This window comes from Petaurus breviceps, unplaced genomic scaffold (genome assembly GCF_028583685.1).
Source record: "Petaurus breviceps papuanus isolate PSGF00001 unplaced genomic scaffold, PetGlider_PUasm1.0 90639, whole genome shotgun sequence".
NCBI lineage: Eukaryota > Metazoa > Chordata > Mammalia > Diprotodontia > Petauridae > Petaurus > Petaurus breviceps.
Genome location: NW_027187296.1, coordinates 905,630 through 931,134, shown reverse-complemented (window position 1 = coordinate 931,134; position 25,505 = coordinate 905,630). Strand labels below are relative to the sequence as shown.

At 38.6% G+C, this 25,505-nt stretch overlaps 1 protein-coding gene across 1 annotated transcript in view; it reads right to left on the bottom strand.

The window, feature by feature from the left end:
- The window catches only part of LOC138143486 (phosphatidylinositol 3,4,5-trisphosphate 3-phosphatase TPTE2-like), a 101,253-nt gene that overhangs the window by 34,687 nt on the left and 41,061 nt on the right, over positions 1–25,505 (bottom strand). Inside the window, 9 exon segments of the mRNA XM_069064757.1 lie at positions 5,389–5,494; positions 8,966–9,046; positions 10,499–10,560; positions 13,247–13,335; positions 13,452–13,533; positions 15,124–15,184; positions 20,367–20,431; positions 21,869–21,932; positions 22,334–22,433. Coding sequence (XP_068920858.1) covers positions 5,389–5,494; positions 8,966–9,046; positions 10,499–10,560; positions 13,247–13,335; positions 13,452–13,533; positions 15,124–15,184; positions 20,367–20,431; positions 21,869–21,932; positions 22,334–22,433 — 710 coding nt within the window.

Sequence of the window (25,505 nt, the reverse complement as noted above, 5' to 3'; positions counted from 1 at the left end):
GACACTGCTATTCGCAACACTCGGATTCAGGGGCCTGAGATTTCTCAATTGGGCTGGAAAGATAGTTTGGGGTCAAGTTGTGTGGGGCATTAAAAGTTAAAAAGAAGAGCTTATATTTTATTCTAGAGGCAGTAGGAAGACACTTGAGTTAGGTGAGTAGAGGAATCATATGGTTAGATCTGTATTTAAGGAAAATTACTTTGGCAGTAAAATGTAGAATGGCCTAGAAAAGGGATGGACTTGAGGATTAGATGCCAATTTGGAGTCAGGGGAGTTGTGGTAATCCAGGTGAGAGCTGATGAGGGCCTGAACTAAGGTGGTAGAGGTGTGTGAGATGAGAGAATATCTAAGGAATGGTATTACCTTTGACAGAAATAGGGACTTTGAAAGAGTAAAAGGATTAGGGGGAGAATACTGAGCTCAATTTTCAGATGTCGAGTTTAAAGGTGACTCTGGAACTAGTCTGAAATGTCTAATAGACAACTGGTAATCTGAGACAAACACAGATTAGAGACTGAGTCTGGTTATAGTGTATGCACACACAATACATATAAACTACATATGGACACACAGATAAAACATATATACACATGTGTGTGCATATATACACTTATGTTAAAGTGTTAATTCTCAAAGAGGACCATAATGACATTGCTATGTTGGGGTCAAGATACAGTATATCTGACTGTGGTTGCTCAAACCAATATGAGCTCCAAAGGTTCTACCACATGTCAGACACAAATATTCCATATGGACATGTGCAGTGGAGATGCTTCTAAATTTCCACATCTCACATTTCTTTTGAGCTACTGCAATTTTGCTTTACTCATAGAGCACAGCATCTTCTTTGATGTGGACATACCATGCTGGGTGGTCCTGTGCCAGCATCTCCCATGTCTTATAAACATACATATATACACACATATGAAGGCAAATAGGTGGCGCAGTGGATAGGTGCCAGGGCTGGAGTCAGGATGACTCCTCTTCCTGAGTTCAGATTAGCCTCATACACTTACTAACTGGGTGACCCTGGGCAAGTCACTTAACATAGTTTGCCTCAGTTCCCTTATCTATAAAATGAGATGAAGAAGGAAATGACAAACCATTCCAATATCTTTGCCAAGAAAATTCCAAATGGGTCTGACTCCAAAGAGTCAGACATGACTGAAAAGACTGGACAACAACATACACATATGTAGATATATATGTATATGTACATGTGTGTATCTGTGAATCATCTGCATAGAGAAGATAGTTAAACCCAAAGGAGCTAATAAGAGAGAAAATAAAGAGGAAGAGAAGAGGGCCCAAGACAGTACTTTGGGGAATAACTTCAGTTAAAGTGTTAGTTAGCAAATGAGATCAAGAAGAAACAGTCAGATAAGTAGAAGGTAAACCAGAAGGGAATTGTGTCATAAAAACCCAGAGAGAAAAGAATATTAAATGAAATAGGTTGAGAAGAATGAAGACTGAGAAAAGACTATCAGATTGGCAATTAGAAAATTTCTGATAGCTTTGGAGAGAGAAGTTTCAGTTCACTAATGAGGCTGAAAGTCAGATTACAAAACAGCAAGGGTGTGTGGGCAGTGAGAGATGAATTTCCTACAAGGAGTTTGGTTGATAAAGGGAGGAGAGATAGAGGACATTATCTTGAGGGAATGGTAAAGCCTAGTTGTTGTTGTTATTATTGTTTTTAAGGATAGGAGAGACTGGGAGTTTATTGTTCCTCATCCTTAGCGCTCAAAGCGGACCAAAATGATATCATGGTGTTGAGGCCAATATATAGTGTGTCCAGCTGTGGCAAATCATACCAATATGAAGTCAGAAGGCTCTACCACAAGTCAAACACAAATAGTTTCTATGACCATTTGGGAGGGAGATGTCTATTCTAGCAGAAATTTACAAGGCAGAGGGCCCATTGATCAAACAAAAGCTGACTGAAATATTCTGGGTTATAATGGCAAGAGAAGGTTATCCCCCAGAAGTTCAAGAATGCCTCCACTGTTCATCTCTATAAAGGAAAAGAAAATAGGTTGTCCTGTGTCAATCACAGGGAGGTCTCTCTCTTAGTCATCGCTAACAAGATTTTTGCCAGTGTCCTCCTTAGTGGGCTGATCTTTCACCTGGAAGATGGACATCTACCTGAGATCCTGTATGGCTTCAGCAAGGGCCGAGGAATGGTCAATATGGTGTTTGCTGCCCAACAACTCCTGGAAAAAATGACAGGAAAAAAACAGAGGTCTGTACACAACATTCATCGATCTGACCAAGACCTTTAAAGATGTTAGTCATGAGAGCTTGTGGTAGATCATGGCAAAATTTGGTAGCTCAAAGAAGTTGGTCAGTATTGTATAACACTTGCATGATGGCATTCTTGCACAGGTTCTGGATAATGGATGATGCTTTCACACTTTCCTAAATATGTTTCAAGTCAGAAGGGAAGGAGTCAATTGATAGGGAGCTGTGGAAAACTGATAACAGAAGAGAATGATTGGAGGGGATCAAGTGCACATGTAGAAGGTTTATCCTTGGCAAAGAGAAAGGCCATATCATTATCAGAGACTGGAGGAAAGGAAGAGAGAGGGCAAGAGGATGTCAAAGTGTTTTTGAGATGAAGAGGAAGGGAGAAAGAGTTTATGTCGAATAACCTCAAATTTTTCCATAATTAAGAGGCAACTTCCTAAGTTGAAAAAAAAAAAGGAGGAAGTATGGGAGACTTGAGGAAGGAAGAGAAGGTTTAGAATGATTTCTCTAAGGAGTAATATAGAAAATTAGTTACTTCCTTGCTGTAGTGAGGGCCCGGGTGAGGTTGGGTAACATGATAACAAGGATAACATACCCAGTCCGTATGGCCATGGGACTTCCTGTATTTTCATTCAACTGCTCATGAGTAGAAGGGGAGAAGGTGGATGGTAAGAGTAATTTATGGCTGAAGTTTAGCAAGAGAAGAGCAGCAACAGGACAAAGTGGCAAGGGATCCGAGTTGAAATGTCTAACTACTGAGTTGAGGTTGTACGCTCAAAAAGAAAGCAGAGTCAGAACAAGGGTGATGATCTTAGAAAGCACAGGGGAATGGATGGAATGGGTGTCTGAAGGGCAAAGAACAGATGTAGGGATGGTGAAGCATAGAGAGAGATGTAATGATAGGAGATTATGATCAAATCAGAAAATACCAAGAGCTTCTAATTAGGGAAGTAGACCACTTGTGGGTAGTAGCAACAGCTAGTGTGTGCCCATCCCTGCATGTGGCTGAGGTGGAGTGAAGGAGTAGGTAATGGGATTTAAGGAGACTGAGAAAATGGGAGGTTAGGAAGTTTGAAGGAGCATCAACATGGAGGGTAATAACTGTTTGATGGTAGAGGTAGGGGATGGGGGTGATCAAAGGAAGCCTCAAACAGAAGGTGGCATTTGAGCTGAGACCTGAAGTCATCCAGGGATTAGAAGAGGCTGAAGTGAGGAAGGAGTGCATTCCAGCCATAGAGCACTGCCAAGGCAAAGGCACAGAGACTGGAGATGGAGTATCGTATGTAAGGAACAGCAAGATTTACTGGAATGTAGAGTATACAGAGAGGGTCATTATGTGCTAAAGTTAGAAAAGGAAAAGGAGCTCAGTTGTTAAAGAGGTTTTTTTTTTATCTTAAGGGTTTACTAGGAGTGGGGCAGCAACATGGTCAGACTAATGCTTTAGGAAAATCTCTTTGCCAGTGTATGGAGAGATTTGATATCAACTCTTAGCAACTGCCTTTCTTTCTGCTACACACTCTGTATCACAGGACTCAGAGATATTGCTCTGAGGGACAACTTTCTCACCTCTAGAATTCCTACCCTGCAGCCCTACCCAGGCTACCTTAATTAGTAAGCCCATCAAATAGCCCAAAACAAAAACAACTCCCCAAAATGAAACTGAACATTACATAGTTATAAAGACCAAACTTGGTCCTGAAGGAAAGATGACCCAGTAGTGGGGTTCGTCGGGTGTGGAACATTCAGACTCAGTTGGTATGTTGATTAGCTTCATTTTTTTCCCTTTTGTTTTCTTTTTCATTTTTATTCTTTGCTACAAGAAATGGTTTGCTGGGTATAAGAGGAAGACAAGGTATATTCAAAAATAAAAGTGATGCAAAACAAATCTATAAAAATCTGAAAAGCTAATTTAAAAATTCTAAAGTTAACAAATTAAAAAAAAATTTTCCATATAGCAATCACCTATGCCACACACATTAATGAACTGGGTGGGGGTGGGGATTGTTTTCCCCTAGGCCAGAGAAGAGTATCTTATACCCCATTCCTTTAAATTGAAACCAATTCTCCTCACTGGAGAACGTGCCTTCCAGTTTGCGGTAGTAGGTATTTTTGTAATTCTATTACACCTTCTCAGTAAATATCCTTTTGCCATAGCTAATTGACATCAACTGATCATTAATATTGGGAGGCACACTGAAAGGTGGTTGTGAGCAGCAGTACAAGGAAATACATCAGCTCCTTGGGGGGAACCCTGAGAGGAGGAGAAGTCAGCCCCCCCTTTGGGGCCCCAACTTTCCAATGGAAATGGGTGTTGGGAAGAGGGAATTCAGAAAGGGAGTCACATTTACAATGTTGTTGCTATTGTATTGGTTCTGCTCATTCCATTTTGCTCATATGGGTCTTCCCAGGTTTTTCTAAAGTCATCTCTTTCACAATTGGTAAGGCACAGTAAAATTCCATTACGCTCATCACCATAATTTGATCAGTCACTCCTCAATGCATGGGCACTGCCTTTGTTTCTAGTTCTTGGCTGCAGCACAAAGAGGTGCTAGAAATCATTTTGTGTCTACGCATGAACTATAGAGTAGCATAGTAGATATAGGGCTAGCCTTGGAGTTCTCAAGACCAATGTTCAAGTCTGGTCACTGACACAGAATTAACTGTGACCATGGGAAAGTTATTTAACCCTTTGAACTCCTTACCTCCAGGCACACTGTAAATGGCAAATGAGTCCATATACACTGGTAGAAGGAGTTTTCTTACCATGAATTCTCTACATAAACAAAATCAATTAATTAATATTTATTTTATTTTACTTTTTGGTGAGGCAATCAGAATTAAGTGACTTGCCCAGGGTCATACAGCTAGTAAGTGTCATGTGTCTGAGGCTGGATTTGAACTCAGGTCCTCTTGATGCCAAGGCCAGTGTGATGCCACAGTCCACTGTGCCATCTAGCTGCTTCTTAACTAATATTTATTTAGCTGTGTACACTAGGTATAGTGTATGAACACACACACATAAATATATATATACACACACACACATACATGAACATATATATAAATACAGAACATATTTGTAACCAAATTCGAACAATAAAATACTTCTCTCTTTCAACCTGCAATTATATTAAACATACTTACCTCGAATTGAATAAATAGTGATGGATTTTATACGGAGTATTTTACTTTGAGGGATAGCCCAATGGTACTTGTTCTTTATCTGGGCAAAATATTCAACATATCTGCTCTGTAACACAAGAGACAAATCCATGAGAGTGAAGAAAGTCTAAAATAGTCATTTCCAATTTCTCTACAAGTAACCTAAGTCTTAGCAAGCAAACATTTATAAACACCTTGAAATTTTAAATAAGGGCAATGGGAAGCTATAAGGAGGAAGATAGCCTTTGCCTTTTGAGAGATTTATGATCAATGGGAGAGATAACAAGGAAGAATAAACATAAGTAAAAAATACATGGAACATGTTGTTATTCATCCTTTGTTCTCAAAGAAGACCAATGGCATCATGAGGGTGATACATTAATTTACCCATGAATTGGATTTAAGTGAGGCAGAGTTGTGCAAAGTCTTCAGCCTCACTATCTCCTCCAGAGTCATCAAAGTCCAGTGGCAAGACCTAAGACTAGACAACTGGAGATGGCCCTTGATGCAGGGGATGGCCTTGGTCTTTCTAAATTAAGGCCTTTCCCAGGTCTCAGTTTATCTGTGCCAATACCTATTCAATGACTAAGACTAGGTAAGAATTTAGACAAAAGATGGCCAAATTTACCATCGCAAAAATATCAATCTGGGAGGAGAAAACCCTCAGAGTTTCTGACCAGAACAGAAAACAATTGCCATTTACACTCATTCTAAACCATCCAAACATAAACAGTAAGTCTTGGGCTGACACTATTGGCCATTCAATGAAAGCTAGAGTGATTTGGGTTTAAAGGCTAGTCAAGTAGCTCCATATAATATCAAAAGAAACATGGAAGTATATATGTAACTAATTATATGATGGCTCAGGCTTATTAAAGTATCTGAAATGATGGAAGACTGGAGGATTAGCCTGAAAACTCTTTTGCCAGCTAAATGGTAAGCAAATTTTTGAAGAAGAAGGGATGCTTAGGTAAAGGATAGAAAAATATCCTAGAAATGTGAAACTATATAATAAAAATTTGGAAAAAGAGATAAAAAAAGGCTGCCGTCACTTACTAATTCTTCCCCCTGTTTACAGTGTTACTACTGTTCCAACCCAACTGTGATTTCATTCTATCAGTGGATAGACACTCTCTCCCTCTCCCTGACTCCTCCTTTCACCCCCAGTGATTGTTCTACCACTGATAAGTATAGGTGGATCCATTTAATCACAGAATTCCCAGCAGTCATGTGAGGGAGCACTAGCAGAAATCGATTTATAGTTAGTCCTTCTACATCATGGGAGTTAGGGGGACAGTGTCCGTCCCCATGATCTGGAAAATCCCCAGGAAATTTTTGACCCTCCTTTTGTTCCAGAAAAGAATCCTAAATTATTATGATATTAAAAGGTGGAATATGTTGATATTATACTATACTATACATATATTTTATGCATTTCTAAGCTTTTTCTTTGTTACCTGCTGGCCTTTGTGTGTCATCTGTGGCTTCCACAAACTCCCCCCAAATTACCATTTTATTTGTTATGCTGACCTACGACATATCAAAACCCCAATGAGGAGAGTCGCAATGTGGAAGGGTAATTGCTTTCAGTATTAGCCCAAGTAGCAGCACATCCTGCTTCTGCATTTGGTACCAGCCTATGGGAATGATACTGAGAAAGCAGGACTGTAAGTAGCAGACTCCAGCATAAGGCTACCTACCACCTGGATACAGACCCTCTTCATCTCTCACCTCGGCCATTGCAATAGTATTGGGGGATTGTTTTCCCTCACTCAAGTCTCTCTTCAATCATATCATCTTCCACTCAGATGTCAAAGTGAACTTCCTAAAGGTCAGGACTGACTGTGTCATCCCCTTACTCAATAAACTTCAGTGGCTTCCTATGGTAATTCCAGGATCAGTAAAACTCTTTGTTTGGAATTTAAAGTCCTTTACAACCTGGTCCCCTATCTTCCTAGCCTTCTTATACTTTACTCCCCTAAATGCACTCCATAATTCGGCTACTAGTACTGGCCCAATTGCTATAACTCACACATGATACTTCATTTTCCAACTCTACCAAATTATACTGGCTGTTCCCCAGGCCTGGAATGTTCTTCATTCTCACTTCATCCATCATTCACCATTCACTTCATCATGGCTGCCTTGCTATCCTTTAAGGTTAAGCTTAAAATCCACTTTCTGCACATCTTTCACCTTCTCTATCTCCTACCTCACCCATGCTAATGCCTTCCCTCAGCAATTACCTTCCATTTACATTGTATATATGTGTATGTACGTATATGTCTGTAAATTGTCTCTAGAGGCTTGGACAAAGTTGTTGCTTTTTTTTTTTTTAATATTCCTAATACCTATTAGCATAATGTTTAGCAAAAAGTAAGTTCTTAGTACGATTCTTGATTGACTGACTGATTTGTCTATAAAGCAATAATCCTAGTACCATTATGACAGAGATGGGCTATTTCAGAGAGCAAATCCCAATAGGCAGAATTCTAGCCCCTGGGCATTCCCCTTAGAGGCCGACAATCTTTATTGTTGTTGTTATTTTTACCTTGGATCTCCTTATCTCACTCAGATTGAAGGTATAGTGCAGGGGTAGGGAACTTGCTGCCTTGAGGCCACATGTGGCCCTCTAGGTCCTCAAGTGCAGCCCTTTGACTGAATCCAAACTTTACAGAACAAATCCCCTTAATAAAAGGATCTGTTCTGTAAAACTTTGACTCAGTCAAAAGGTCACACCCAAGGACCTAAAAGGCCACATGTGACCTCAGTATGGAACGTTCCCCATCCCTGATATAATGGTCACTCTTGGTCTTAATCCACCTACTCTATTTTTCTGACCTGAAGTGATTTGTCCCTCCTCAGGCAGCCTGCTAGCTCTCTTCTCCTAGGGGCTCACCATATTGTTGCTGGGCTTACATGTGAACGAACACCTGATTGGCTTTAGTCCTCCTACAACTCAGAATTTTCAAGCTCGAGTGATCCACTAGCTTCAGCCTCCCCAGCAGTAGGAGCCACAAGCAATTGTACAGTCATGTCCAGTGAGATATGAAATCTTTAGAATTTACCCTGTCGGGGAGGCTAGGTAGTGCAGTGAACAGAGCACTGGCCCTGGAGTCAGGAAGACCTGAGTTCAAATGTGAACTCAGACATTTAACACAAAAACTAGCTGTGTGTCCTTGGGCAAGTCACTTAACCCCAAATTGCTCTCCAGAAAGCAAAATATATAAATAAATAAAAGAATTTACCCTGTCTTCTTTTGGGATGATAACCTAACCACAGTACTTTAAAATGTGATTCTTGGAATGTGGAAGATAGACTAGATATTTAGGGGAAAATTTGGTCACAGAAGTCATCAAAAATCAGTTTAAAAAACCTTAAGAGTTCTCTATTTTGCCACACTCAAAAGAGTAAGGCCACTGCTACCTATTATCTATCAAGGGATGATTAACTTCACTAATAATGTTGAATTTCTAAGGGATATTAGTAGTTTAAAAAAAAATAGTTACTTTCTGTAGCCGCTTTCCTAGAAGGCCTATCCTTTGTCTTAAAAGCTCACCTGTGAAGGAGTTTCTACTCCCTGGTATTTGGCGCTAGAAGCTGTATCTGTTCTTCTCTTTCCAAAATGTTCCAGGCTCTCCTTCAGGGAAAAAAAAATTCAAACAAGTCTCAATCATTTCTTTCTTAGTTTCCCTATCAAAACACACTTAAGGTTTCTTTTTTCCTTTTTCTTTTCTTTCTTTTTTTATTACTTAAGGTTTCTAATGGAATTAATGACACCTCTGTTATGCTTGTCAATGTTGTTTGGGCTGAGACTATCTGAATTTGGAGTTTCTGAACACATATGTTTGATGGGGCACACTAAATCCTTCTCCTTCTCCTTACTTTCTCAGTCTCATTTAGAAACCATTTAATCCATATATAAATATGGATTATATTTATATGTAAATGTCACAAGAAGAATCTTACGAGCAGAGTTAATTTGAAGGTGGGTAGCAATAGCTCTGGTTTATGTAAGGATGCCAATAGATCTTCCTAGGTTTAATTTTGTATTTAATTAGTTTTAATGTCATTTTTTGTTCTATAAAGGAGATGAATTGTTATTGTCATTTTACTGGAGAGAGAGTGAAGTACTAATATGTTTAAATTCAACAAATAATAGCAGAATTTAGAATATAACCCACAGAACCCGGCAGCTGTTTTCCTCACTTGGAGAGAGGTATTGATCTCTCTAAATACAAGTCTCATTCAAGACCATAGAACATAGGCATGGGAGGCAGGCAGCAGGACATATAATCCTAGAGAGGTGGCCTCAGTGTCAGTAAGAAGTGACAGTAAGGTGGTACCATAGTGCACAAAGCACTGGGCCTGGACAGAGGAAGAATTGCATTCAGACTTGGCCCCAGACTCTTACTGGGATGTTACCTTAGGCAACTAACTCAGCTTCTGTTTCTTCATCTGTAAATGAGGACGGTAGTAACCTCTCAAGTTTGTTGTGAGGATAAAATGAAGTGATCTTTGTCATCAATTGCCAGGACGTGTGGTTTATAGCCTAAAGCCTGCTATTTATTTGTTGAATTTAGACACACCAGTTCTTTCCCCTCTCCAGTGAGATGAGACTAATGACTCATATACCTCCAAAGATTAAAAGATGACATTAAGACTAATATAAAATGTTTAGCATAGTGCCTGACATATAGTTGGAGCTATTAAAATGACAGCAATGATGATGATCACCACGATGATGTGGGCTCAAGACCTGCCCATGATACATAATGGCCATGTGACCCTGCACAAGTCACTTAATTTCTCAGTGTCCCAGACAAATTTTTAAGACTATGATTGCAGAGCAGATACCAATTTTCATTGGTAGATACAATTTCTTCACTAGGAAATCCTTGTACCAATGGAATTATAGGTCTGGTTTGAAAGGTACCTTAGACATCACATATTCAACTTCCCACCCAAGTACTATTATAACTCAAGTAATAATCTTAATAGCGTCTAATCTCTATCAACGATTTTTCAGGCCTGGTAAGCTCTATCTAAATAAGCAGCAGAACAATATAGTACTTATTAATATATTTCATACCTTTGCAGTATCAAAATGTTCACTAGCAATAAGCCAAATACAGATCATAGTTCCAGTCCTACCTAGAAAAGAAATAAATTAGGTGAATATTGCTCAATAGATAGGAGAATGTCTTCAATCTTACCATTGCCAACCACTTACAAAGGTTATAACCCGAGTTTGTTCTCTTTCAACCTAAACATACATATCCAAGACAATGTGCTTCATAAATAATCAAACATTTCACAGACTTGAACTTGAGACCAGCTTTCGGCCTTCTAACTCATCATTTCCCCCCATTAAGACCTAACAACAAGAAGAACCACCACAATAGCATTTTAAGATTTGGAAAGTACTTTATAAATGCTATCTCCTTCGATCCTCTCAACAACCTTGGGAGTCTGTTATTATTGGGATACTGTTATTATCCCCATTTTACAGAGGAGGAAACTGAGGTAGAGAAAGGTTCAGTGACCTGTCTAGCATCACACAGCTTGTAATATTTGAACTCAGGTCTCCTGTAACACAATGCTTTAGCTCTCCTCTGTGCCACTTAACTGACTCAGTTAATATTTTACAGTATTTTCCCTTGCCCTAAGTCTCTGTCAAATCTCTATCATTCTTAAGGTCCTTGATTTCTTCTGTTGGAAATTATCTACCCTACTTTGTACCCCTTCTATGCTTTTATTATAAAAAGTGCCCCAAAGTTCTCAGTGCAGTTTTAGGCTTTAATAACTTTTAATCTTTAAGTTAATTGGCTTTAATAACTTAGAGCCTTTACATTATTAAAACCTAAAACTGCACTGAGACCTTTGGAACACCCTTCATTTCAATTTGTATTACAGTCATTTGTGTTCTTGTCGTATCTTTCCTACTGGTATAAGCTCCTGGAGCAAAGAGGCCACTTCTTACTCATTTTTCTATGAAACACATTGTTTGTCACTGGCAATGTATTTCAACAGACACCGCTTGATGAATTGAAATGAGCCTACTTAGTCAGATATAGTTTAATCCTATAATATGCTCAAAAAGGGCTGTTGGGAAAAAGGGAAAGCACTTTTCTGTTTGATCTCATTGAAGCTTCTTATCTACAGCTAAAGAGCTCTATGACATCATGCTTGGCACCCAGCTTAAGAGGCTGACAGTCGAGGCTCCATCTCAAGTATCATCCTATAAATATCTCTGAAGAGTTATTCAAAACCCTTTAAGAAATGGAATGGAGAGAAAATATACCCTCCTCATGTACCATATGCCAAAGTTCTCCTTGTTCCAGTATGATAGACACGTGGTTCCCATGTTTCATCTAAGCACAATATACTACCATTGAATGACATTTTGAGTTCTAGGAAAGCCTAAATCTTCACTGACTATATTTTTTTCATTGATTATATTTAAAACAGAAAAAAAACCCAAATCCCCAAACCTCTTATTGAATTCCTGTTATGTATAATAGGAGATTCAAAGAACAACTTCTTCAAGGACCTTGCTTTCCAGTTCCTCAAACTAGCTTATCACGTGAAAAGTTAAGCAATAAAATACTTAAATAGCATATATGTAATTGCCATATGACCTTCCCAGAAAATACAGGGATTCAAAAGAAAGAGAGTCCACTTTAGGGCAGTATGGTCTTCCACGATGCAATCTGAGCCAGGTAGGATTCGAATGGATGTGTCATAGGAAATGTGGGAGGGGCGGCTAGGTGGTGCAGTGAATAGAGCACCGACCCTGGAGTCAGGAGGACCTGAGTTCAAGCCCGACCTCAGATACTTAACACAAAAACTAGCCGTGTGACCTTTGGCAAGTCACTTAAGCCCAATTGCCCCTCCAAAAGAAAAAAAGCAAAAAAAAAAAAAAAAGGAAATGTGGGAAATGGAGCTGAGAGTTGATGTACATGTCAGCACTAGAGGATAGAGAGGAGGACTGGACTTGTGATTTCATTAATGTAGGGAGCTCCTTTCGACAATGCAGATCAGAATCTTCTCTGCAAGTGAGAGCCCTAGAGAGCTGCTTAGAGCTGTTGTTGCATTTTCGAAGAGGACCAATGACATCACAGGGTGATATCTTGAGTTGTGTGTGAATTGAATTTGAATAAGGCAAAGTTGCACAAAGTTGTCAGCCTTAATCTCTCTTCCAGAGTCATTGAAGTCCAGCGGCAAGACCAAAAGTCAGGACTACTGGTGATGGCCTAGGCTGCAGTAGATGCCCTTGGTGTCTGCTTCAGCCACCTTTAGGGCCCTTGAATCATTCTTAAAGCACTGAGGAGGTGAAAGACTTGTCCAAGTTCTCACAGTCAGTATGTGTCAGAGGTGTATTGGACACAGGTTCTCCTGTCTTGGAGATCAGATCTCTACACATTACAATGTTCTTCCTCTCTGTTGTCTGATTTTTAAAAAATGTTTTTGTCTATAAGACCTCCGTGTTCACACACAAAATTTCTCAGATATATTTCAATCACACTCTTGTCATGTCCCCTCTGGGATAGAAATCTGTCTGATTTTCATATATTAGGACACATGCAGGTTTCTTGTACGTAATTCCCACCTTGCTCATTGGAGATCCTTCTAACTAGGAAAAATAATTACAGATGCATTTCATGTCTTAATCAGAATACGGAAAAGGGGCTGGAGGAGCATAGTTTTTCTTGGTCTGAGTTCATAATTCTACATGAAGAGACTATGGCATAGAAATTTGCTTGAAGCCTCTTTTTCTTTCAATTGAAGATTGGTACAGTTAAAGAAATTGAATCCAAGAGACAGAAAACGGTATTACCTTTGCCTCCCTTACAGTGAACTACTATGATGTTTTGTGGATCCTTTTCCATCCATTCAAATACACTGTCCACAAATTTCAGCATATCACTGGTTAAAAGCAAATGATTTTTAGTTGAATAGAAGTATTATGTTGAAAAATCAAGACCCCCCCCCACACACACGCAGTTCTCCCCCTCCTTCAGTAAATTTGGCATACAACCTACATTAAGCTGGGGACATTGTGATCATCAATAGGGAATGTTTCTACCCTGTTATGGAAGTATGAATAGTTGTAGGTTCTCTCACCTAAAACAGATAACAGAAGTCAAACTTATACATCAAACTTACTTATCAAGCTCACATCAAGATCTTTTTAAAAAATTTTATACTTAAAGTTTACTTTGGGAATTTGCATCTTTGAAATGGTGCCAGCAGAAAATGCTTAAGAGGATTATATCTGAGTAATATTAGTAGTAATAACAATACTTTGCCACTCTCTTCAAATATTAGCACTCTTCTATTCCAAGCAGCTCAAAGTACTGTGTATGCATGACAATGGAACATAGGCTTTCAGGACCCTTTCCAGTTTTGACATTAGCAGACATATAAAAAAAGCAGTTCACTTAGCCCACCTAAGAATTTGCTTGGATGAGGAACTCTATACAAGAATAGTTGTACCTTCCCTAAAGGAAAGTTTGAAACTTTAGGAACATAAGAATAGTAGTAGCATTAGTGACCCAATTATGCCCTGAGGTCATAACGCTGACATATATAAAACCTCAGCAAAGGGCCCATGATGTGGTGTCCAAGAGGACCTATGACAAAGGTACACCTGATCAAGGAATAGAAGCAAGAAAAATATATTCATCTATCTGAGTTCTCAGGAAAATAAAAAACAACACAAAGATAGTCCCAAGCCTAATTCTAACTGATGCATCCTTGCATCAGAATCACCATGGAGATGGGAATTTTTCTGCTCCCCCCATCCTCCCACATATCCCAGTTCCATAATGCCAATGGGTAGTTGATTTGAGAAAACTTCTCCATCTGGGATATGTGAGAAAGAGTTTACATCTCCATGGCGATTCTCATGCAGGCATATATGGGCTTCACCTAAAAAATGTTAGAGAAGGATCATTTCCTATCCTTAAGGAGACAGAGTGGAGTAGAAAGAGCCCTGAGTTGCATGTCAGGAGACCTGGATTCTAGTCCTAGAAAGCTGTGTCCCCTTGGGCAAGTCCCTTTTTTCCTCCATGCCTCAGTCTCCCTAACAGTTAAAGCTGGTGTGTTGCATTTAATGATTTTTAAAGTCTCCTTCAGCTTTAACAGTTTTCAAGTCTTTAAACAAGATAATTTTTCTTATATCCTTTATATTCTTTCCTTTTTATAGTATTTTGATTCTTCTTAAAAAAAACTTAAAATGGGAGTGAGGGCAATGATCCTTCAGAAATTGTCACTTGAAGAAAATGAAATTATAATGAGGAAGGAAGGAATAAGCATGTCTGAAGTGCTTCCTATATGCCAGGGACTAGGCTAAGTGCTTAACAAATATTATCTCATTTAACCCTCATCAGAACCCTGGGAAGTAGGTGGTATATTTAGCCCCATTTTGCAGATGAAGAAACTGAGACAGACAGTGGTTAAGTGACTTGCCCAGGATCGCACAACTGCTGAGTATCTGAGACTGATTTTGAACTCAGATCTTCCTGTCTCCTGGTCCAGCACTTGATCCACTCCTCTTTTCTACATGAAATTCTCCTGCTAGAAGGCACTGACTTCCGTCAACAAGCCGTCAACCAGTTTATTAATTAAGCTCCTATTTTGGACCAGGCACAAACTTTTGTTCCAAGGGCTTATATTCAAAGCAGAATAACTAAACGTATAATTCATACATACTGCACAGGTTGTAGATTTTGTAGTGGTCTGGGTGTTTCGTATCCAGGAATCTCACAACTTCCTAAAACATGTACAAATATGGATATTTTCACAAATACACACATAACAAAAGGTAGAATATTTGCTAGCCTCAAAATGAATAAACAATCATTAAATTATTATTGTAAATGATTATGTTGATTCTCACTTAGCACTTTTAAATAATTCTAATAACTGCTATTTATTTACATGTGACTTTGATTTTATATGCATGATGTGATTCGACCCTCACAATAACCTCACGAAGTGGGTACCTTGGGAGTCACCTTCATTTTGCTGACAAGGAAACAGAGGCTCAGCCAGGTTGAGTGATTTGTCCAAGGTGACAGCACAGCTAATACACAGCTAATCACAGGTAGGTTTCCTGACTCTTAAGTTCAGCACTCTGGACAGTCTCTTGAAGGAAAGCATAAAGAACAAGAGTGTGTCCTCACATTCACTACATACCTAATCCCTTCGATAGGGAGTAAGTCGCCTATAATGGTTGTTCTAAGGTTAGCTTGCCTCTTTGGCTAGGAGAGAGGGGCTGATTTGGCTTTACAAGCAGAGTCAGTAAAACATCTTTCTTATGCAAATTGGTTCCTGTTACTCTTATTTTAATTGATCAATTCATTCAGATTGATCTCTGACTGGGCTACATTCTCATATGCTTGGTTGACACTGTTGATCAATTAAGTGTCAAAATGACATTTAAAAAAAATACAATGTAACACTTCCCTTATCTAGGTGGTAACCTCAACCATCTAGAATAGAGCTACCCCCATCCCTACTGAAGGAAAAAGCATCTGAGCAGCAAGGGAAATAGTGTCATGAGACTCTTAAACTTTCATCCAAGGAATCCTGTGAGTAACAGAGAGGCAAGTTTGGTTGTATTGTAGAGTGTGAGAGGGGAGGTAATACTCAATGAACTGAAAAGCTGGGTCAGTGCTAGGTTATGAAGAGCTTTAAAAATCTATACAGTGAGAAAAATGATAATTTTCTTATTATATTAAAAACCAATTTATACATGGGTCCAAAGATCCTCTTTTTGCTTGTTCATTGAAAGCTCAGTCTATCAAGGACATTTCTAACCTTGTCCCCAAATTCGCCCCACCCAGACCATCTTATCTAGGTAGAATTCTTACTATAACCCCAGCATTGTTCAACTTAGGTAGGACTGAGTAAAGAATAGATTCTTTCACATAGATTGCTGGAGTTGGAATGATCTGGGAGTGCTGACATGATCAAAGTCATGTCCTCTCAGCCCCTCATTAGAAAAAGCTCACTTCTCATTATAGTATTCATTCTCTCATTGATTATTCACCAATTAGAGTTGATCTCCCCTTTTTCCAAAGGCTATTTAAGCATTCAGACTCCATGAAGGGTCTTTGGTTACTTTGAGAGATACAACTAACCAACAATTTATTGATTATTTTTCTAGCCTAATTAATACATTGATTACTAATTACCCAGAAACTCTGTCTCTCAGACTTTTCATTCGTCTCAACAGAGAAGTGTATATTTCATCCCAGAAGAAATAGGCAGCCATTGGAATTGATTGAATAGTGGAGTGATACAATCAAGATCTATGTATAGGTAACATCACTTTGGCAGTCATGTATCAAGTGGACTGAAGTGGTGAGAAATTTTTGAGGTAGGGAGAACAATTAGGAGAGTGTGGCAACAGTCTTGGTAAGAGGTGATGAGGGTTTGAAGTAGTGTGGTGACTGAGCAGAGAGAAGGGATGGGTGTGAATGATTGAAATGGCAATATTTGACAGTATGTTGGATATGTGGGGTAAGTGAGAATGGGGAGTTGAGGATAACACTGAGGTTATATATCTGTGAGGATGATAATGCCCTCAGTAGTAATAAAGAAGTTTGGAAAAGAGGTGGGTTTGAAATAAAAATGATCTAGTGGGATCTGAGATACAAAGCATTTGAACAAGATGGGGCAAGCTCTCATTGGTCAATACAGAGCCCATCCAGTGAAGGACTCCCAATGTGGTCATGAGGTGATCTAGGGGCAGAGTATAAGGACAATTGGGGGAAGGAGAGGGAAATTTACCCATTTAACTGCTCTAAGTATTGGGGTCTCTATTACTGTATAAGTACTCTGGGGGGCTGATATCTAGCAGAGGCAGAGTTATCGATGCAATAGTGAAAGGTGATCCTAATGTGACTAATATGTATCCATATTACCGGACAATTTCAGGCACATTGTAGGTGCTTAATAAATGCTTATTATTTGATTAAAATCTGTCTGTAGAACTGGACTGAGCACCACCAACAAAGTGATCTGACATAACATGGACATACTTTAAGATTAACACTTGGATGAAGAAAAGGACACTCTCGGTGACCAAGAGTTCACTTATGAGTCTAATGTGTGAACTTCAGATCACATTTTTCATTATAACAATAAATGGTAATTAGGTTCGCAGTTCAAACCATAAGAGTCGATTTAACCTGTGATACAGAAAATATTGTATATTTGTAATTAAAATAGTATAAAAATAATGCCATTAGAGATATCTTTTTCATTTAAACATCATAAAATATATTTAAAGTTATAAAGCACTTTTTAAACAGATACACAGACCATACCATCTTTAAACTAATGTCTATTTCCTAAATTCACAAATATGTCACTGGAACCCTGGAGAGGACTGCAAAGGGGATACCTTGATTGCACAGAGAGTTATATACTTTGCAAAAGGGAGATGCCTTTTTTTATTCTCCATCCAGTTTGGGACCTGTAGTACCCACTGCTCTAGCTTCAAGAAAAACCTAGGCACAACCTGTCCTCTGAAGGGGAATAAAAATGAGGAGAGTGATTACCAAAAACCTTCCAGTCTCTTATCCAAGACAACATAAAGAGGAGACAATAGTGGGTAAGGATGTATTGATCAGGTCATTCACCCAGTTGAGTTTACCTAACTCATATAGCTATCCATAATGTCTACAAAGCCATCTGTCAAATGATTTAGTTGTTTATTAAGGAAAATCTGTTTCTGCAAGTGAAATTTACCTACTGAACTGGCTTCAGCAATACAATTAAGCTAGAGAAAGTTAGAGCAGTACTACTGGAGAAGGAGGGGGAAGAACAAAGACTCTAGAGTAGTGACTGGGAAGGCAAGAAGGGAAGGAGGGAGGAAGGAAACCACTGTTGCCCCTGACTGTACTGAGATATTCCAGGAAACTGTTCAAGAAGGTCAACTACAACCTCCTGTAAAACCTTCAAGGAGGATAAAGGAGTGAGTCGATAAAAATTTACTAAGCACCTATGTGCCAAGCACTAAGCTAAGTGCTAAGGATATGAGAAGAATAAGAACTAGAAAAAAAAGAAAAGCAGTCCAAAAAAAAGAAAAAGAAAAGATAAGAAAAGCAGTTGATTCCCTCAAGGAGCTTATACTCTAATGGGAGGAGGCAATACATGAAAGGAGGCTAAAAGGAGAACACATGTTCCTCTCTGGCACAGGAACATGTTTGTGAAGTCAGAACCAAACAGAGCAGCTGCTGGGAAATGAAAGAAGTATCTATAAAGTCCTTGAGGGGTATCTTAAGCAAGGTAGAGTGCCCATGTGGTCACCCTTAATTACAATGAACCATTGCTCTGTGGCTATCACAGTCTTCTTTCAAAGAAAAGGTGTTTTATGTATTCTATATATTTCAGTCAAATAGGATGGTTCTGTAAGAAGATAATGCTTCTCTTTTCGACAGAGAAGAACCTTCGACAGGCTAACTTTAACAAGTTGTGGGGTCATAAGTGATCTTATACCACAAGGAAGATGAGATTGGGAAACAGATCCTAAGAGACTGAAAATCCTGAGAACCTTAATGACATAAATCACTGATCATGGGTCATAGGATATAGATCTGGAAGGGAATTAAAAATCGTCTATTCTTTCCTTTTCATTTTATAAATAAAGAAATTAAACCCTAAGAGAATAAGGGATGACAAAATTAATTCAAACAGGAAGTAAGTAGCAGAGTTGGAAGTCAAATTCAGGTCCTCTGACTCCAAATCCAGTGTTCTTTCCAATATGGCAAGCTATCTTAATTTTCCTAGGAAAATACTGTTGGTGTTCCAGCCCAAGTCATTCACTTTGGCTGAAAAGTTAAGAGCTAAAAATTAAGAGTTAAAGAGAGTATAAAGCCCATATACTAAAGAGAGAGTTGGGCTACCTTATTCTGGGGAACAGATCTGGAAGGCTGAGTCAGGATATAGAGGGTTACTAGTCTTGTTCCCAGGGAGCTAGGTGGCAAAGTGGATAGGATGCCAGCCCTGGAGTCAGGAAGACTCATCTTCCTGAGTTCAAATCTGACTTCAGATACATTCTATCTGTGTGGCCCTGGGCAAGTCACTTAGCCCTATTTGCCTCTGTTTCTCATCTATAAAATGAGCTGGAGAAGGAAATGGCAAACTATTCCAGTGTCTTTGCCAAGAAAACTCCAAATGGGGTCACAGAGTCAGAAGCAACTGAAAAGGATTTGTTCCCACTAAATATTTACATGAAAGACTAGGGTTAATTTTTAAGAGTTCTATAACCAGAGCTTAGCACAATGTCTGGCACACAGTAGGTGTTTAAGGAAAAAAAAATTATACATATATATAAACACACACACACTAACTGCAACTTTTTCTTTTGATATTTTAATATTTTAAGGAGAAAGCATGAAAGTACTCTCTAAAGAACCTCTTAGAAATATGTTTTAATTTCAGAGTCAGCAAGGCATGTCTGAAATCCTTCTATGAAAACCCATACCCCCTTCTTCAGGGAGATGAGAGGAAGCAAGAACAAAAGAAAAGATGGTGGCTGTAGGACATTGGTATGGAGGGACCAGAGAGTCCAGTCCTAGAGCCTTAATGGAAGAAGAGTAGAGATAACTGAATCACAATAGGTCAGTAACACTATCACTTGATGGAACAGGGGAAAAAAGTAGAGGAAGAAGGGAAGAAAATTTGAAATTTACAGAGGTAAAGTTTGCAGAGGTGCCCTAGAAATGACTAAAAAGAAATGAATAGAAGGAGGGGAGAGGAGGGGAGCTGGGGGTAAGGAGAGAAAGTGAGTTCATTTTGGTGATACCAATGAAGAGGTGATTCTCAGAGATAGCACAAGCTGGTCTACATAATCTCCCTTGAAATGTAAAATTGTAATGGACTCAGTCTATTTCCAATGAAAAATATAAAATAAGTACCTCTCAAATAATGTTCTCTCTTACCTTAATGTGGTTTCTATAGAGTGACTGACCTCCAGATGATGGGAAGGACATGGCAATAACATTATCTGAAAATAAAAAGAGATTGCTCCTACTAAAAAATCATTAAAATTATGAAATGATAAGATTTTCAAACACATATATACATATTTAATACGTATTTACAGTCAGATCACTTATGTCCAGAAGCCCCTTTTCTAATAGAAAGTTTCTTTTAGGCAATTAAGAGTCACAGAATAGAAACAAATCAACACCATGACCAGACATGGACTGAGATCCAGATAAATTTGTGGAGTAGGATGATCATTTAGCTCCATGAGTTTCAAGGGCCATCTAATTCTAATTGGACATCCATTCAACTTGCTTTAATGAAACCCAAGCCCTGATAAGTAAGGTAAATCTAAGAAAAGATGTGGTAGATTGGGCCCCTATTTTATTACAATCACTATTAATCAATTTGATATGATTACACAAGATTACACAGAGTGAGGCCTCTGATAGTAGCTCTGAGTAGTGAATTGCAGATTGTAAATTCACTTGCTTAATCATAGTAAGCTAATTAGAGGACCTCCCACCCTTGTTTTTCCTTGTTATGGTAACCAAGCCAGTGTTACAAAGGTGACTCAATTTCATGGAAAGTCCCCCAGATATTTTTGCTACCCTTCCATCCTTTGTCACTCCTCTATTGCCCAACATTGTCATCTCTATGGAGATGACCATGAGCATATAAACAATGAGTAGTTGCCTGCCTGTGGCTTGCCTTTCTACCAACCCATGAGTGTGCTCAGCAACATGGTAGGATCTCCTGAATAGTCAAGACAGGTCTATTAAGGTCTGCCCACTAGCCTGTTTGCCAACCAGTGGAATTCTGTATTTTGTGTAGACCCTCCTAGAGGGTCAAGGACAAGGTCTATCTACCAATACAACTATATTTCTGGTCTGTTCCACCCATATTGTTCAGGTATCAAAGCACTATAAAACTCAGGCCCTGAAGGAAGGGGACGTCTCAGATTATGAGGAAGATCTGAGGTCCACTTTATCAGAGGGAACCATGGACCCTTTAGTAATGTGCCATTGGCTCAGAACTCTGCCTAGTGGTTTTTCTTTCAGATTGGGCAATTATAATCCCCACAGAGAACAGGAAGAATTCTCTTCCTAAAGTTTACAAAACATGTTTGACAGTCAAATATCTTCTGACTGAGAGATGATAAAAATAATAACATTGATTCCCCCTTTCCACTCCAACACTACCATCATTCTCTCACTCTTGCATATATGTCTATTCTCTCACCCACTTCCATTCTATATTTGCAAGGGTGGAAGAGAAACTCAGTAAGAACTAGGAGAAAAGTTTTCTGGATGCAAAATGTTTTAAAAAAGCAATATGGTTTGTATTAAACCAAGGCAAAATATAAACTGAATTATTGACAAGAGAACAATTTTTTTTAAGTTAGTACACGCAAACCAACAAGCCATTGTAGATAATTTTGTCAAGCTGCACAGACCAGTAATGTAAGTGAGGTCCAGGTCAAATCCATCTTTCCTATAACGTCTTTTGTTTTCTGAAACCTTGGAGAAAAAAATGACAGACTTAAGTATTTGCTAACCTAAAAATAAAGAACATATACATAATATTACCTTGATATCTGTCATCCTTGCAAGTATTTCTCAGGAGACAGCTAAGTAACACAATGGATGGAGTCCTAGGCCTGGAATTAGGAAGACCTGAATTCAAATCCAGCCTCATGCAAGTAATAGCTTTGTGACTTTGAACAAGTCACTTAACTTTTGTTTGCCTCAGTTTCCTCAGCTGTAAAATAGCGATAACAGCCCCTATCTCCCAGGGTTATTGTGAAGATCAAATGAGGTAATTTTTGTAAAGGCGTCTGACTCACAGCAGGCACTATATACATGGTCTTGCTAGAATAACAGACATGCTTCAAAATCCAAAAGAGGGTTTACCCACTTACCAACTTTCTAACAGCTTTTTCAATTTTTCTTTTCGAACTGATCAGCTGAAACACTTTTAACAGAACAAAAAGTCTTAAAGCTTTAACGAAAAATGTCAACCTAACAATAAATACAAAAGAAACAATTTTGTTTCAGAACTTGCAGTTATTGGCAAGAAAGAGTCAAAAGTTGAAGTCCATTTTTTACTTAATCTGCTTCCACCTAGGGGGACTTAGGAATCCTCCCTCAGGTAGGAGAGCTACTGGACCAGGGCATTGTTTTTCAGAAGTTTCAGGGTTCTCAGTACATAGCTATCAGTGACAAAATTGACTCCAAAACCATATTAAGCCATTAGAAATTGAAGTTGAGATGTCCAGATTGTGAAATAATGTAGGACCAAAGGCCTCAGTTTCTTTTCCAACTTTGGAATTTATTAACTACGGGACCTTCAGAAGCTCATTTAACTTCCATCAGCTTCAATTTCTTTCTATGTAAAATATTTGGGGGAAATCATACCTGCCCTCCATAACTCACAGTTATTGAGAGGATCACATGAAACCATGGATGGGAAAAGTACTTAGTCAACCACTAATGACAATAAGGACAATGCTGTGTCCAAGTCAGGGATATACGAATTGGGGATGTTGGAATTGAACCTTGGCCTGCCTTGATTACAGAAACAGAATGTTGTGAACAGTAAACAATTAATCAACAAACAAAAGGTGCTATACGTGCCAGGCACTGGGAATGTTATTTTTCAACCCTTAGATTTGCTTTATTCATTGATCCATTTTTCTATAACAAATATGTCTGAAATAATCTATAATAAAATTATTTACAATGCTTCCAAAGGAGAGGGGTTATTTCTGCACCCCAATACAGCTACTCACAGAGTACTTCCACTGCACTGGGTATATTTATAAAAAGCAGAAAGGACAATCTCTGCCCCAAGGAGTTTACATTCTAAGGGGGGAAGACAATACATAAAAGGGAGGTAGAAAGCAGGGGAAGTGGGGGTTAGGGAGAAATACAGAATCACAAAATCTCAGAGATGGAATGGACCTCAGCAACATCCCTGACAAGTGATTGATTACCCAGGATCTGCTTTGAAGACTTCTAGTCAGTCAGGAGCTCTCACTATGTATTATGTACTAAATGCTAAGAATACAGAAAAAAGAGAAGAGCTCACAGTCCTTGAGGAGACAATATACAAATAAGTGGGAAGTATGCCATATATACAGTGAAAATAGAAGGTAGTCTTGGAGGGACAGAATTGGGGGAGGTTGGGGAAATGCCATATAAAGGTCAACTACAGAAAGTAGGGTTTGAGCTGGGAGTTGGAGGTGACAGGGGAAAGCAATCCAGGTAGGGAGGTCAGCCAATGCAAGTGTGTACAGCGAGGAGTTGGTGGGAGAGTCAAGTGTGAGGAACAGTAGGCCCAAGCACCTGAACTGAAGAGTTCATGGAAGGATATAAGGTATACTCTGGAAGTGAAGACTGGAAAGATAGGAAGGGGTCAGGTTATGAAGGATTTTGAGTGGCAAATAAAGGCTTTTATATTTGAGCCGAAATGGAATAGGAACCACTGGAGTTTATTAAATTGGGGTGGGAATAAAAGATGGGATTTTGATACATGGAATTGAAATATTTTTGCAAAAGCAAAATTATTGCCTCTAGGATAGGAAGAGAAGTTGCACATAAGACAGGAGGAAAAAATTTGTTATATTAAGTGTCTCTCATAAGACTTTGGTATCCATGATATATATGAGCAACTAATAGAAATATATATGACCAAAAGTTATCTCCTAATATTTAGGTAGTCAAACAACTAGAGAATAATTCTTAAAGAATAACTGCATATTACTAATGATCATAAGAATGGACTTTCTAAATTGCCAAAAAGAAGAGAAATGCAAATCAAAGCAACCCTGATATTTTACCACATATCCAGCACATTGGCAAAGATAGGAAAAAAATCAATGTTATAGATAGAGGCACACTAATGTATTGTTGGTGGAGCTGTGAATTAATACAATCATTCTGGAAAGTAATGGGGAATTATGCAAATAAAGTATTAAAACTGTCCATATTCTTTGATCCAGAGATTCCACTGGTAGGCACATACTATAAAAAGGCCATTGACAAAAAAAAAAAGAAGAAACTCAACAGAGACCAGAATATTTATATTTACACCCTTTTATTATATCTTCTTTGTGGTGGAAACAAAGTTGATGTCAGTCAAATAGGGAATGACTAAACAAATTATGGGATATGAATGCCATGAACTCTTACTGTATTGTAAGCAATTATGAATGTGATAAATACAGAGAAGTATAAAAAGACTTTCATCAACTGATGCAGAGTGGAGCAATAGAGCCCCGAAAACAATATACACAATGACTCCAAAAAATGGAAATGGAAATAATAGCAAGCATAAAGCAGTAAAAAAAAAAAAGTTTTGAAATTACAAAGAACAAGCTTGGGTGGAGGTGGAGATCCAATATACATTGCATATAATGTCAGGTTTGTTTGGGTTTTTTCCCATTGAAATGATTTTTTTTCTCTTCTTAAACATAAAAAAATCCATTTACTGTTCTCTGGGGGAAAGAGAGGCAAAGATTTAAGAATTTAAAAAAACTGAACATATTAATAAGAATCTATTTTACAAAGAAGAGAGATTTCAGTCAGGAAGACAAATTAGGAATCTAGCTAAGAAGTGATAAGGGTCTGAATAGGGTTGTGGCTGTGTAAGTAGAGAGTCAGTTGTGAGTGAGATTGTGGAGCAAGAAATAACAAATCTGGCAGCTGATTGAGTATATGGGATGAGGGAGGGTGAGGAGTAAAGGATAATGCTAAGGTTATGAACCGCAGAGATTTGAAGAATACAAATAACTTCAACAGAAATAGGGAAGTTTGGAAGAAGGAAGGGGTGAAGTGAAGGGAAATGAGTTGTGTTCTAGATATTAAATTTGAGATGATTATATATCCAGTTCAAAATGTCAAATGGAAGTTGGTGATATGGAATTGGAGATCAGGAGAGAGACTAGTGCTAATACATAGATCAGAGTATCACTTCCATTGCTATAGATGAGATATTTAAAACCACAGGAGCTGATGAAGTCACCAATGGAAAGAGTAGAGAGAAGAAAGAGACAAGGGGCTAGAATAGAAACTTTGAGTCCAGTCACAGTT